The following is a 14,115-nucleotide window of genomic DNA, read 5'->3' on the forward strand; positions in this document are numbered from 1 at the left end:
TCCAGACTGCTTTATCATTCTTGAGGCTGAACTCAAGGTATCCTTGGATAGCTAAAACACAGCTCCACTGCTCCCACATGACTATTTCAGTCTGTATTCATACATTCCTTTCTGACAGCAAAAATGAACAGATGGCATCAAGAGGGCAGCACAAGAATGACAGTGTCACACTGCTTGAAGATGTTTTCTCCAGTGAAGATTCAGAGAGCTTTGCCAATAATAATTTATCTGATCTCCATTCACAAGAGGAAAACAAGAGTAAGTTCAGCATGCTGAGCATTCATTCTCTGCAGTAAAGGCAGCAGAACTATGGGGCTCCTTTCTAAGACTGCTGACAAAGCCAAAAGGTAAAGCAGAGATCTTTATTCCCTCTGACATTTAGCCAGTGATCACACATTTCACACAAAGGCCATACTTACCTTTTTAGCATTGGAAGAAATTGTGTTTGCCATTAGCCCTTCTAGGTAACTGCTGAGACTGACACCTTTTACAGATATTATTGCTTCTTGTGTCAGAATGGTTCTGGAACAGAGCAGGAAACTGAATTACTCTGAGTAGTTTAAAAGAGAAACCCCCTCCTCCCCCACAAGAACATTCCTCATCAGCTTTGCTCTGTAACACAGAACTTCCTGCCCCCTGAACACAACCCACTGCCACACTGTGTAACTGCTTTATGCTTCTAGCTCTCAAATAAATCCCAAGGGTGCCTGGCAAGTCCAAGCCTCCCTTTGGGGCTCTCAGCCATTCCCATCTTTAGCAGCAGGATGTTAAGAGGAGTTACTGAATACTGGAAAAGTATTAAAACATCCCCTTCAACAATAGGGATTGAATATTTCTGACTGTTGTGACAGAAAATCTCCAATGTTAGAATCCCTAGAACCATCTTTCAGAACTGTCACCACTTACAGCAGGACAGACTCACTAAGCTCTGAGTTAAAACACCAAGCAAGCACCAAAACACAAACCTCTAAAATCAGAGGCTAAAGGCACATAAATGTGGAACAAGGAGCTGAAAACTGCAGATGTACACAAATTCACACCCTGAACTGGACTGGACTCCAGCACAGAATGACCCAAAGTCTCCCAGGGCTCTGCAGAACCAATGTCACTGCAGGAAGTGACAGTCCATTTAATCCTGGTTTAGACAATTTACTGTAAATAAAAGCCATGTAACCCTCATCTTCTGATCAAGGGAAACCAGGGACATGTTCAAAGCAAAATCCAGTCAATCTCAGAGCAGGGGGTACTCACTTGTGTGGTTCCTGAGGGTGTGGTTTATAGACAAGCCTCTCATCTACTGACACGAGGTTTGTGAATGAAATCTGTAGAACACAGGACAGGATTACCCTTTAATACAAATAACAGAATACTACAGAGAGCAAAATGTCACGTGATTACAAAACAGTCACACTGTACCTACACCAAGAGGCTTTAAAACATTTTTTCTTAACACCACCCCCTCCCCCAAGACTCCTCCTGCTCATCAGTGTGTTCACAGCATCAGCAGTGACAAGATCCAAAAGCCAAGCAGCTCCTTCCTGGAAACCACAACTGATCAACTCTAACCACGTTACTTAAACCTTTAACTTGTACTGCTCCAATGCAATTTTCAAGTTATTTTCAAGATAATTTTCCTTTTCATAAGTACAAGGTGTGTTCCATTTGAGAGGCATAAACACAACTACTTACATTACAGGATTTAAGCTCCATTGTTTTTTTCACAGGGTCAACAACAGAATGCTCTTGCACATATGTCCTTGTCCTGCAGGTGCCAATGAGCTGGGGACAGGCAAACAGAGATGGCATCAATTCCACCAACCCACTGCAATTCTTCATGCCTTTAAACGCAGTGGTTACTGCATTGAACAGACACCAAGAGAACACAGGTAGGGTTTAGCTTAAAACAAAGCTATTCAGCTGAGGTAGATCTCATTTTCCAGATGGAAGCAGCCTGAGGTACAGATTTGGCTGTCAGGGTGCTGTTAAGCTTTCCCCGTACATAAATGCTTAAGCCAATAAACTTTTAAACCATTACAGTTGTGAAACGATACACATCTATGACAGCAGCTGGCTCAGGAGCCTCCCCTCCCTGCGGTGTCCCTTTGTGGCCTGTGACACAACACCCACCGATTTCACAATGGCCGGGATTCCCCACTCGGTGCTCAGGAGCCGGTGGCTGTGCAGCTTCCCGCTGGGATCCACGTGCCTGGCCAGGACATCCACTCCCACCACGCTGGGGTTCATGGGGTTGGGGTATTTCCTCATGGCGGCTGTCATCACAGTTTCCCAGGGGTGACTGCACAAACACAAGCAGGACACAGAGTTGCACACTCGGTTTGCAATAGGATTGTGTCCTTCCCTGAAGAAAAACCTCTATTTCGTTGAGTGGGCAGTGCTCATGAAAACACAACATACCTGATTAACTGGGTGTGCTGGTTCTGTTATAACTGGAAAAGATTTTCCCCCCGTGACACAATGCCAAAAGACTGCCCTTTATCCCGATTTTCATAATACTGGAGTGATCCATTAAAGTTCCTACGTCCCTCAAACGAGTTCTCCCTCAGATCATTTCTAACGCAGGAGTCCGGAGCAGCTGAGCCCCAGAGCGAGCAGGCCCTCACGGGGCTCGGGAGCCGGGGGCAGCACAAGGGCACCGCTCGGAGCGGGCAGCGCGCTGGCCCCGCAAGGTTCAGCCCCTGCCGAGCTTCCGCAGCCCGAGCACCGGCCCCGGGAGCGTCTCCCAGCCCGGGGGAAGGTCAGGGGAGCCGAGAGGCCGCAGCCCTGGCCCGGTGCAGTCCCCGCAGCCCCCGGCCCGCCGGACGAGTCCCGCCGCTCTCGGGGCGGGCCCGGCCGCCTCCCCCGCCCCGCAGGCACCTACTCGAACACGTGCTCCGAGGTCCAGATCTTCATGGCTGCGGGGCCGCTCCCGGCCCGGCCGCGCTCCGGAGCCGCCGCTGCCGCCGCTCGGCTCCGCGGGCCCGGCTCTGCCGCCGGCGGCGCGCGCCTGCGCGGACAGCGCCCGCCAATCGCCGCGCGGCGCCGCGCTGACGTCACGGGGCGTGTACCGCGTGACCGGGGCCGTGCCCGGCCGGGGACATTCGGGGTGAGGTTGGGGCGGCCCCGGGCGCCGCCCGTGACCCCCGGCCCGGTCCGGCCTGGGCTGGGCGTGAAGGGCGCGCCCGGGGGTGGCACCGCCGGCTCCGCCGCCCTTCGCGCAAACACGGGCGGGTGCGGTCTGTGAGCCGCGCTGCGCTCAGGCCGGGCTCGTACGGCCCAGCCCGGCCCCACCGCGCCAGGGCAAGGCAGCGAGGGGCGGCGGGGCCCGGGCTGGGTGTGGCCGATGACGTCAGCACTGCCGCAGGTGGCCGATGACGTCACAACACGGCCGTTACCGCGATGTGCCGGCAGGGGGCGCGCAGGCGGGTGTGACGTCACGCGAACGGCGGCCCGGCCCGGCCCGGCCCGGCGGTTTTGTAAGAGGTTTCGTAAGGGTTTCGTAACCCGCAGCGCTGGGGCTGCCCCCGAGCGCCTCCGGTCGTGGGCAGGGAGCGGCGGCCCTGGCGGCGCTCGGAAAGCGGCGGGCGCGGCCCCAGAGGCACCCACAGGCACCGGCCGTGCTCGGCACTGCCCCAAACACGGCCACGGGCCATGCTCGGCGCCACCGAGCGCTTCCTTCTGAAACCCCCACAGGGCCGGGGTGCCGTGGCTCGGAGCGAGCGGGGTTGGTGACAAACAGAGACCCAGTGACCTCTGTGCTTCCCTCACCGCACAGAAATAGCCTCAGTGGAAAAGCACAGGGGAAACGTCCCCGAAACAGATCGGATCACACGGAGCTGACACCGCCGGCCGTGCCAGGAACGCCGGCCAGGCTGGGAGCGCTCACCCGCAGTAAATATCCCGTCTGTGCATCCCGACATGAACCGGCAGCTCTGCTACAGAGAGGCTGCTGTTCAATGAGATATGCGAAGTTCAGCCAGTAGCAAATATTTAATTGAGAGCTGTTAAGCTAATACATTTTTTCTGGGCATACCTATCTTGATCCTATATTCCCTGACTCCTTCACCTTATTATTCCTGAACGTGGCTAACTCTGCTGACCTGCCAGAGTGGACAGGGTTACTGCTGGGAGATTATGAGGCAGCTCTAAATCCATTGTAGCATGAGTGCCCACCGAGTGATTTTTGCAAAGGATGTTAAAAGTGCAAAGCATTTTGAGAGGTATCAGTGTGACACAGTTGTGGAAGGCAGTGACCCTGGAACAGGCAGGGACACTGCAGCAGATACCCACCCCTTATCCATCAGGCTGCCTGTAGCCTCTCATCAGGTTTTTTTTCCTTTAAAAGAAAAGTTATCTACTGGAAGCAAAGCAAAATGTCATCTCCAAGAAGGAGTCATGCCAACATATGGTGCAGATTAGGAGCTAGATTTCAGCAGTTCTTGCTCATGTAAACTTCAGGCTATTTTAACAGGAGATTTGTTAAAGTAGCTTTCTATATCTGAGTGATATCAAGTGTGGAACTACTTATAAACCTGCCCTGTAAGAGAAATAACACAATTATAAATAAAACAGCCAGACTTAAGGAAAATGAAATGCGCATTTGTAACTGCAGAATAAGAAGTGGCACATCCTAAACATTAGAATTATTTACATACATTATAATACCATAACATCCAATGGCTTTGTCCCTATGTGTTGTCAGTATCTGTCTAATAACTAATAAAATAAAATGAACCATTCTGTCAGTTGAGTTCGTCCAGTCCCAGGCAGTACCAAAATGATCCCCGAGGATGATGATGGTGGACAAGAGAACATAAAAACCTGTGGAAACCCATGATGAGATTCCTTAGTCCACATGTGCCTTTCAGGGGCTGTTTGCTCACAGCTGCTAGGTGCAACTGATGCCTGAAATGGGCCTTGTGATTCTGTGTTTCAGATTTTGGCAGAGCAATGCCCTTGGCATGGCTAAGAAATACTGGAAATTGCTCTGGGAATTCTGTGGGAAAGTGCTCTGGGGTCCCAAGCTGAATGAGGCATGAAGATTTTGTATTGCCAGACCCACATTTGCCAGAAGGGAGGTGTGACTTGTTCCCTTTAAGCAGCCTCATAAAAATCTCCTAATTTTGACCAAAAAGCGTAAATATCAGGAAATAACTCACAACCCAAAAGTCTCTTTATCTACAGCATTGTATCCAGGTCATTCCTGCTCTCCACAGTGGGTACCACAACTCCAGATTGTCAAACCCAATCAAGCCTACACTATTATGTGAAAATCCAGGTATTGTGTTTCTATTTGGAAGGCAAACAGCACTCTGGTTCAGAGCCCTGCTCCAGAGATCAACCAGGGCACTCTGCAGCACAAAATGTCACTGAATTCCACCCTGGGAAGGGTTTGGTGACAATGGCAGTGACTCAGGCTGCACTTGTGAGGGAAGTGAATGCCTGAAGTGCCATTGATCACGGGTCACCAGAGCTGAGGTGACACTGCAGGGATGGTACAGGGAGGGGTGAGAGGGGAAGGCTCTGAGCTCACCTGCTGTGCTCCCTGCCACGGGCTCTGGTCGCTGCCCTGCTTCAGGTATCACAGCTCTGCACTTCTCACAGACAGCTGAGGTGTTCATTTTTTCTTACACTTCAGAAAATTGTATTTTGTGGTGTATTTCCCCCCGTCATATTCTGAAATATGGCTGTGCTGCAGTAACACAGCAGTTCCTTTTTATTGGAACTTCAAAATCCAACTTTTATTGCTGTGAAATATTGATATTCACAGGCAATATTAATAAAAACCATTCAAAAGTCTTGCTCTTTTCTTGAGCTGGAAAAACAAGTTCCCACTCCCTCTGTCAATCTGGCAGTTGTAATGATAGAAAATTGTCAATGTTTTCTTTTCCAGACATACCTCTTCAGTGACTTCCATGGTACAATTCCTCATGGCTGCCCAGCTACAAACACTCTTTCATCAGCTGTCAGTTTAGGATCAGCCTCCTCGTGCTTGGCTGTATTTTCCTGAATGTACTTGTCACAGAAAACTTTGTTGGATACCACAGCTCCCTTTCAGTGCTTCCAGAATTGGCTCATTAATTCCTGGCAAGTCATAGTGCATCCCTGCATGACAAGGTCACATCAATCAAATGGTGCTTTTAATAAAAAATACTTTTATTGACAGAAAGAAAGCACAGCAACACCTCAGGGTGGTACCAACTCCTCCATTTTTGCCCATAATTTAATAGGAATTTTGTTCAAGTAATTTTGATCCTTCCAGATTTCTGATTAATATCTAAAGAAGACACCAATGAGGAAATGCCACCACTACAGAACATTCTGGAAAAGTGGTGTTAGACACAAATGAGTTTCCATGATGAGACATTTATTAGGTGAGAACAGAGCTCACACTGTAGCAGGGATTAACATGCTTTGGTGCATCTCTGTCTCTTCAGAGAAACATTAATGGAATAAAAATATTTCCCTTTCAATACTGAAAATGTGTTTTTATTTAAGTAACCAGCATTCTTTACCAGTTTTACCTCCTCTGCAAGGCATTAACAGTTTCACTGCTGATGCTGAGTCCTGACAGTGCTCTCACTGCTGCAGCAATCTGCCCTCCCACCCCAGAGCCCTTCACCTTCCTTCAGAGCAGATGTTGTCCCAAGTTCCTCATACTGAGGCCTGGAGCCCTCTGGCCCAGGGCAGAGGGGAAGGAGCAGAATGCAGCAAAGAGCACTGGGGAGCCCTGAGCTCCATGAACCTCCCAGCCTCGGGCAGGGGAGCAGCACTGGGGAGCTGGCCCTGGTGCCACTTGAGGACAGTTATTTCTGTCCTGGGCTGCTGCTGTTGCTCTGGGACAGCTCTTCACGTGGCCAGGATGAGCCATGTGAGGAACAAGGCACCAAAATTTCTGTTTGCACAGTGGGCCATAAATGACGTGGAGAAATGACAGGAAGGCCCTGCTGGTGCTGCAGAGCAAGAACAACTGATCAGGGCTGATTTGGCCAGTGCTGTGCACCCCAAAACACCCTCTGGAACCAGCTTGGCTTTAGCCAGACCTGCAGCAGTTCTCTCAGTTCAGTGCATTTGGTCTCCACCTGCTGACAAGCACTGACTTGTTTGTATCATGCAATTCTGTTTAATTCAATTAAAACACAGAGCAGTGCAAGACACCAAATGCCTGTGTTTGTTTCTGCACTTTAGCAGTTGACCAGAAGAATTTTGTTTTCTATCCTGTAGTATTTGCTGTCCCCCTCAGTGTGAAGAAAAAACAGCTCATAGAAATAGCCAACAAATCCCCTTCCCTTACTCCTTCATATTCTACCAGAAATAGCCATCAAGTTGCCTAGGAAATACAAATAAAATTTTTACAGATTATAATTTTCTATCTTCAGACTAATACCTGTCACTCCCTAAGAAGAAGAGAAATGCCAGTAACCCCATCAGCTTTCAGAGAAGAGATGCAGGTGTTCATATCATTACTAAGAAATCAGTTGGAGTCAATTCTTGCCTTCTGTGTGGAAAAACCACGAGAGGGGGCTGGATCACATGTGTTGTGTGTGTATTCCACTCCCTGTGTGTCCCTGTGAGAACAGGCTTTTAGAGTTCAGTTTGCACAAGTCCTCATCTGTGATTTAGCAGCTTTTCTCCCCTTGGCAGATATTGGTCACCACAGCTACAATTACACTGCACAACTCTCTGGGATGTGATTTCAATCAAGCTGCTCTCAGGTAACCTGAGAACAATTCAGGGTGCAAATGTCCTGTTGTGAACCTGTGCACTCAGTGTCAGATAAGAGCCTTTGGTACTTAATGGAAAAGCCAAGGACATGATTCAAGAATGCAGTTGAAAAAGCTCTCAACTTCTTGAGAAAGTGAGGGAGGGATATGTTTTAAAAACTTTAGGAAGTCTTTTGTTGGAGAGAGAATGGTCTCTTCATCTTGACCATGGATTTGTTTTTTCTTGGAGGAGCTCTGAAAGCAGAGTTGCAGTCAGAAGGGATATGAAAGAGTGCTATAGAAGGTGGTAAATCTCCCAAAGATCCTCCTGTGGATCTCCCATGGTGCCCACAGAGGGAATGGAACCCTCCAGAGAGCCCCTCTGCAAACCTACAGGGTATTCAGACTGAGCATCACAGGATCAACAGGCAAAATCCATTTAATACTCCACTCACATTTGAAGTTGTTCTCAACAAGTGCAAACAAAAGAATTAATTATAAGATCTTCAGAAACCTGTGGCCTGATGTGGAAGGACAGCTTGGGATCTGAACTGCTGATTGGTGATGCTGGTACAGCCACTCAGTTTTAGCTGATTGGAGCTAAGAACATAAAGGGGAGACAGAGATTTTGTTACCTGCCATTTAACATCTCCCCCATCCCCTGCACACCGTGAAGAACCCTGCCCAAATCCCACCAGTATCCTGCCCCCTTTCCCTAATAAATTCAAACCCAGACATTATCTTTGCCTCAGAACACAAAGTTTAAGTTAGGTCATATTAAAAATGTGCATTTTTAATTGAGTGATCTGGGACAGCCATTTGATTTTCAGATCCTTTTTTTTTCTGCCATAAAATGTACCAAGAGGTTTAGAGCTGCACACCTTCAGAGTGCTGTTGCCTCATATACCTTCCTTACCCAGCATGTGATACATCTCCTGCAGTTGGGAAACACTCTGTCTAACACTGCCTACACTAACCAGGCTCTGGCACTGTTTATATAATTTGAATGCAAATAATTATTTTTCTTATCAGCTTCCTCCCCCACCTGACAACATCCAAAATGCAAACGCCCTGCACACAGGATCCCACCCAGCTGGCCTGAGCTGCTTCTGACACTCACTCTTCCACCTGCCCTCTGGGCTCCTTTGTTTTAACACTCTCCAATTACTGCAGAGAAATGATTTACCACCTTGCACAGCTGTGCTTGCCTTTATGTGTGGCAGCAGAGGGCTGAAACAAGTACATGGCCCTTAAATGGCTTTTGGCAAGGAATGATCTGGTTTCAATTTAAAAACTGACTCAGAATTTGTAACAAGGTAGGTGCTGTTTGACTCATTTTGACTTTTTAATTTAGGTTGTGCAGTTACCTTGATTTGCAGAGTTCAGGCAGTTGGATTATGGCTCTACAAACATCTTGTCTGTGTCAGGAGTGGGAGCAGCAGCTGCCACCAGGTGTTAGACTGAGCACAGGTCCACAGTGGTGCACAGCTCATGGATCAAGGGGACTGTGCTGTTGTCTGGGAAACAGTCTCTGGAACTGAGAGTGTGACAGATCCCAGCCAATAATGTTTGCTCTTGCAAGCATCACAAATGTGCATGTGATCAAGTAGGCAGATGATAATCACATGTTATCTCCCACAACTCATGAGCAAGCACAGTAACAGCACAATTAAAGACAAAACCACAAATTCTAAAGGACTTTGAAAATGCTGATGATTTTGTGGTGTTTGGAGATAATCATGTTTCTCTCCTAGTCATTCTTGTGTAATTCAAAAGATGACAACAGTTCTATAAAAACACTGTGCTCTCAAATATTTGTTGGGTGCAACGAGGACAGGTCATGGTCAGAATTCTGTATTAAATCACAAATGTAATTCATGGTCTTCAGACCTTGTTCCCTTGTCCAAAATTTCTGTCAAACTCTTTGTTTCAGAAATCTTGTGCTCCATCAGCTATCTTTGGACATGGTTTCAAGAAACCACAACCTGAAAATAAAAGTTGTGACTCTGTCATACACAAAGTACCACATGGAAGTGGCCACTTAGTCATCAGTGCTGACATCCTCACTGTCACCAAGGCAATGCCTAACTGTCACCAAGACAATGATCAAATCAATAATAAACCAAACAGCCTTGGAGCATGTAGGCTTTCATGTGCCTGAGGTGACCACACAGCTCTGGCGAAGGCAAGCCATTAAATTGTTTTTCTTGTAAGTTTTGTGGGCCAGAGAACAGGTGGATCCTGGATTTCAGAGTATTTCTGCTGTCCTTAGTGCTGGGATTGTGTTTGTTACTGCCTTGCAGTCTCAGCAACTGAGAACACAAAACCTCCTCTCTCCTCAGATCTTTAACAGGAACAGCAACTTAAGGCTCAGTCCCAGCCTCTCATCTGGGCCTGACAGTGGGAATTCCCAGCCCCAAACTGGGAAGAAATGTATGGACAGGACTGACAAGTCACAGGGAAACAGCAAGCATGGAAGTCAAAAACTGCACCTGAAATGATCCGTGTCCTTCTGGGGATGAGGTGCCTCGACAGTTTTAAATTTTTAATATCTTATCTGGCCACTGGTGGTTTCCTGTTTGTAGCTCCACTAAAAATAGTTCTCTCCTTCTCTCTTCTAAACAGCCTTCTGAGGGCTTCTCATGAGTTCATTTCATCCAACCTAAGGGATAAACTATAAAAGAAAAAGAAATAAAAAATATTAATCAAATAGGAGAGTTTAAAATGGAAACATAATGCAAAGATCTTCTATGCAAACAAAGTAACAGAATACTCTTCATGCACAGTTGGGACAAAAGTATTTTCTTTCATGGTATGCTCTAATAACTTTTTAAACTGTAAAGTAAGCTGACTCCATAAAATCCCCACTAATGTAAAAGTCATAGATTCCATTTAGGAAAAATCAAAATCAAAGGCCATGAGATGGTATGATCAAAACTGTCAGAGTCCAGCTTGATAAAATGCCTGAATCTGCATTTCCTGTAGCCACTGACTGACACCCCAGGCCATGGGGGCTTTTTTATGTACTTAGCTGTGAAATATTACAATACTTAAAGAAAAGTGAGAGGAATATGTGGGAATACTTATAATCTTGGAAATCCTGCAAGAGAACTCCATTCTGTCCTGATCCAAAGCCAAACACATTTAACAGGCCTGCACAAAGCAGCTACACACAGACCAAGCAGATTGGAGTCAAACATGTGCAACAACTTGAGGAGGGTCGAAGAATTGAGTTAATATTACAAGAACATATGAGCTGTTAAAAATCCATTTGCAGAGCAGCCCTGGGTGGGTTGCACTTGGGAAGGACTGGAAGCAAAATCCTCACAGCCTGGACTCAGACTCTTCTAGGCCTTCCACCACCCCCATTATTGTTAATTAGCAGAGCTTCATTAGTGATGATTAATTAGAGAGCCCTTTGGGAGAAATCTGCTTTTTCACCATTGTACTGCCTAGACTTAATGTGCTGCTGAAATGAAACTGTCTGCAACTCAGTGTTTCAGCAATAATAAAAGGAATAAGCCACGTGTATAAATAAAAAAAGTTAAATTCCATGCACTGAGAAATCATCAGATTTATCCCAGTATGATTAAGTCAGCTTGGATTAATCCATCTCCTGAGGATGGATATATGTTCTCTGTTACATGAGTACAGAGTCCAAAATGTCAACAGACAGCTACAAACTGAAGTTAAAAATATTTTTTAAAGGAATAAGTAGTTTTAGCATTGACTACTCTTCTCACAAAACCATTTTAAATGCAGTTTTTCATATCTAGGTCTTACATAGTGTACATTAAAGCACTTTCTGCCTAGCTGCCTCAATTTATTTTTTTCTCTAAATGGAGTAACTTAGGAACCACTTCCAAGTTCCTGCATATGTATCAGTTCTAGTCCACTGATTCAATAGGATACCCAGCAGATTCATGATTAATAAGATGGCAAAAATGGAGTTTAAGCTTCTTAATGTCAACTTTTGGTTTCCATGCTCAAAAATAAAAGGAATTTTTATATACACTTTCTAGTGATGAAAAATTCTGAGTGTCCAGGAGCTCTCTGAAATACACAAAATACTGTAAAGCAGTAATTATTAAAAATAAAGGTGTTTAAAAGGCAAGATGAAGAGCACAGCTCTTCTTTTCAATCAAGATGTGCATTCTGTGTGTCTTCAAAGCCAGGAGCTCCCAAATGTGCAGTGGGATCAGTGGCACAGGAACAGGAGAAACAAATCCTGTGTGAGCATGGGCACTCCTGAGCAGGACTCACACAGGGGCTGCTGCTGCCAGGTCCATCAGTGAGGGGGCAGCAGGCAAGGAGACTTCTAAGGAAAATTATTATATTAATAAAAATCCTCCACAAAGCTTCATTAATCACAAAACTTGGAGACAATCCAGTGTCAGCAACAACTAAAACTTATTTAATTTGCTTATTCCAAACTCAATGTTTGTTCCCTTTGTAAATGTGTGTTTCAGAGTGTCACAAATCTTAATCCTTGCTGATAAAAGAGGCTGTAAAGATTTTAAAGGAAAAAAAATTGATTATGATGATGATATTGCTGAGGTATCCCTCTCAAGAGGGGAAAAGAGCTGGGTTTCAAAACTCTCACATTTCTGAGTAGCTTTTGTTTTCCTGCTTCCCTGAAGTTCACTGGAGGTATTTGAATTATACTCACAAATTCATTATGTTTGGGGGATTTCTTTATACATTCTAAATTGTAATCAGAGATATTCGGATATTCAGTGTTAGGAAATGTTCTCTTTACAAGCCATAATAACCAGCATTTGGTGTAGGAATAAAGAGATAGGATATAATCTTCTTAGGATGGTTTGGGTTGGAAAGGACCTTCTTGGTGAAGATGATTTTTATTAAATAAAAAAAAAAGAAAGATAAAGATAAAAGTGTGAATTTAAAGTCTTAAGTTGCAGTAACTACATGGAAAAATCAATGTAATTGGGCAGGAAGCTCTTTACAGCTGGCTATTAACCTGAACAGCACCTTTTAGTTGTTTTGTTTTAGTGTTCCTGATTCTTTGATGGCTTTATTGAAGAAAATATAAAATACTCATGCCCACAGAACTCTAGTGAAATATGGAAGTAGTAGTATCTCAGATGTTACAAATATGAAAATGTTGAGGAGATTTTCTAGGATCAGCTAAGGACTCAATTCCCAGGAAAAAATTAGTGGGAGTTGAGCTTCCAACTCACATGTTCTCTTTTCTGAAATCTGCCTTGGATGGCCTTCCTGAGACAAAGAACAGTTCACCTGGAATTAAAACTGAGAATTCCCAGTTCAGTCATGTGAGCCACATTTTCTGCCTGTACCTTCTTCTGAATTTCATTTCCATGCTGGCACATAGGATGGGTGTGTGAAGGAGCCCTTGCACAGAACATGGCACCAAAATTTGCTTTTCTGAAGTAGTTTTGTGAATGATTGTTGGGGAGGACAGACCCATCTTTCCCCCAAACCTTTGCTGATGGCAGGGATTGGGAGAGGTTGGTAATTATTGAAAGGGCAAGGTAATTCTAATGTATATTTTTTTCCATTGCTGTATTTATAATGTAGAGAAGCCTTGAGGATTTTATTAAATTGCCATGTACTACAGGGACTTAGTTTTATGAAAATGAATCCTGCAAGGATAATTTAGCAATGGATCTTTACAAACACAATCACTGAAGTACAGACATGAGTTGAGCTGTTCAGAGGACTGTTTCCATAGCAGCACACAGCTACAGCAGGTCCTCAGAGACACAGGATACTGTTTCCATGGTAATAGAATGTCTGAGCCTCCAGGATGCACAGAAATCCAGGATGAAAACCAGGAACTAACATTTTAGATTAAAGAGACTTCCTTGTTCACACTTGGTGTATTTAGCCACTTGTCACCTTTTTGCCTTGCCTAGGTTTTAGGCTGGTGACTCTCTTGAACTTGTTTTTCTAAAACAAGAGGTGGTATCTGGGCATTCTGTCTGTCCACCTCTTACAACTTTTTAAACTGATTTAATTTGATTCCAGCTCCCGTGTGTCTCTGGCTGGGGTCAGCACAAGGAGTGGTGACACAGCTGCTGGGACATCCATGCAGGGAATTCAGCTGCTTTCTGTCCTCAGCTGGAGGAGCAGGAAAGAAAGGGCAGAGGTGCAGGATCAGCACTTATGGTGGTCACAAAGCACCTCAAATAGGCAATGGTAACAAGTAAATGGAAAGTGCTAGAAGGCAGCACGGGAACAATTTCAGGGTGGTAGGAGAGTGCATGGAGCCACAGACAGTGCAGTGTCCCTTTTTGTTTCAAAACATGAATTATGTCCCTGCTAAGTAATACCAGTTGTTAGCAATGCTGGTACTCTCAGTTCTTTGTATTTTTCCCATGTTTCTGCATCCTGAATTTCCGAGATCCTTGGCTGTAAAAATTCTTTCCTATTA

General features: G+C 45.5%; 1 protein-coding gene across 3 annotated transcripts in view; it reads right to left on the reverse strand.

The window, feature by feature from the left end:
* The window catches only part of PRELID3B (PRELI domain containing 3B), a 126,362-nt gene that overhangs the window by 2,236 nt on the left and 110,011 nt on the right, over positions 1–14,115 (reverse strand). For 2 of the 3 annotated variants that reach the window (XM_058036039.1, XM_058036038.1), the window contains 6 exons: positions 10,193–10,374; positions 5,897–6,102; positions 2,128–2,296; positions 1,690–1,779; positions 1,252–1,322; positions 420–522 (listed from right to left, as the gene is read on the reverse strand). In XM_058036039.1, coding sequence (XP_057892022.1) covers positions 420–522; positions 1,252–1,322; positions 1,690–1,779; positions 2,128–2,277 — 414 coding nt within the window. In that variant the 5' untranslated portion in view covers positions 2,278–2,296; positions 5,897–6,102; positions 10,193–10,374. Of the gene's footprint in view, positions 1–419; positions 523–1,251; positions 1,323–1,689; positions 1,780–2,127; positions 2,297–2,878; positions 2,970–5,896; positions 6,103–10,192; positions 10,375–14,115 lie in introns of those variants that run through there. The other variant, XM_058036037.1, reaches the window with a different exon arrangement.

Source organism: Melospiza georgiana, chromosome 17 (genome assembly GCF_028018845.1).
Source record: "Melospiza georgiana isolate bMelGeo1 chromosome 17, bMelGeo1.pri, whole genome shotgun sequence".
Lineage (NCBI taxonomy): Eukaryota > Metazoa > Chordata > Aves > Passeriformes > Passerellidae > Melospiza > Melospiza georgiana.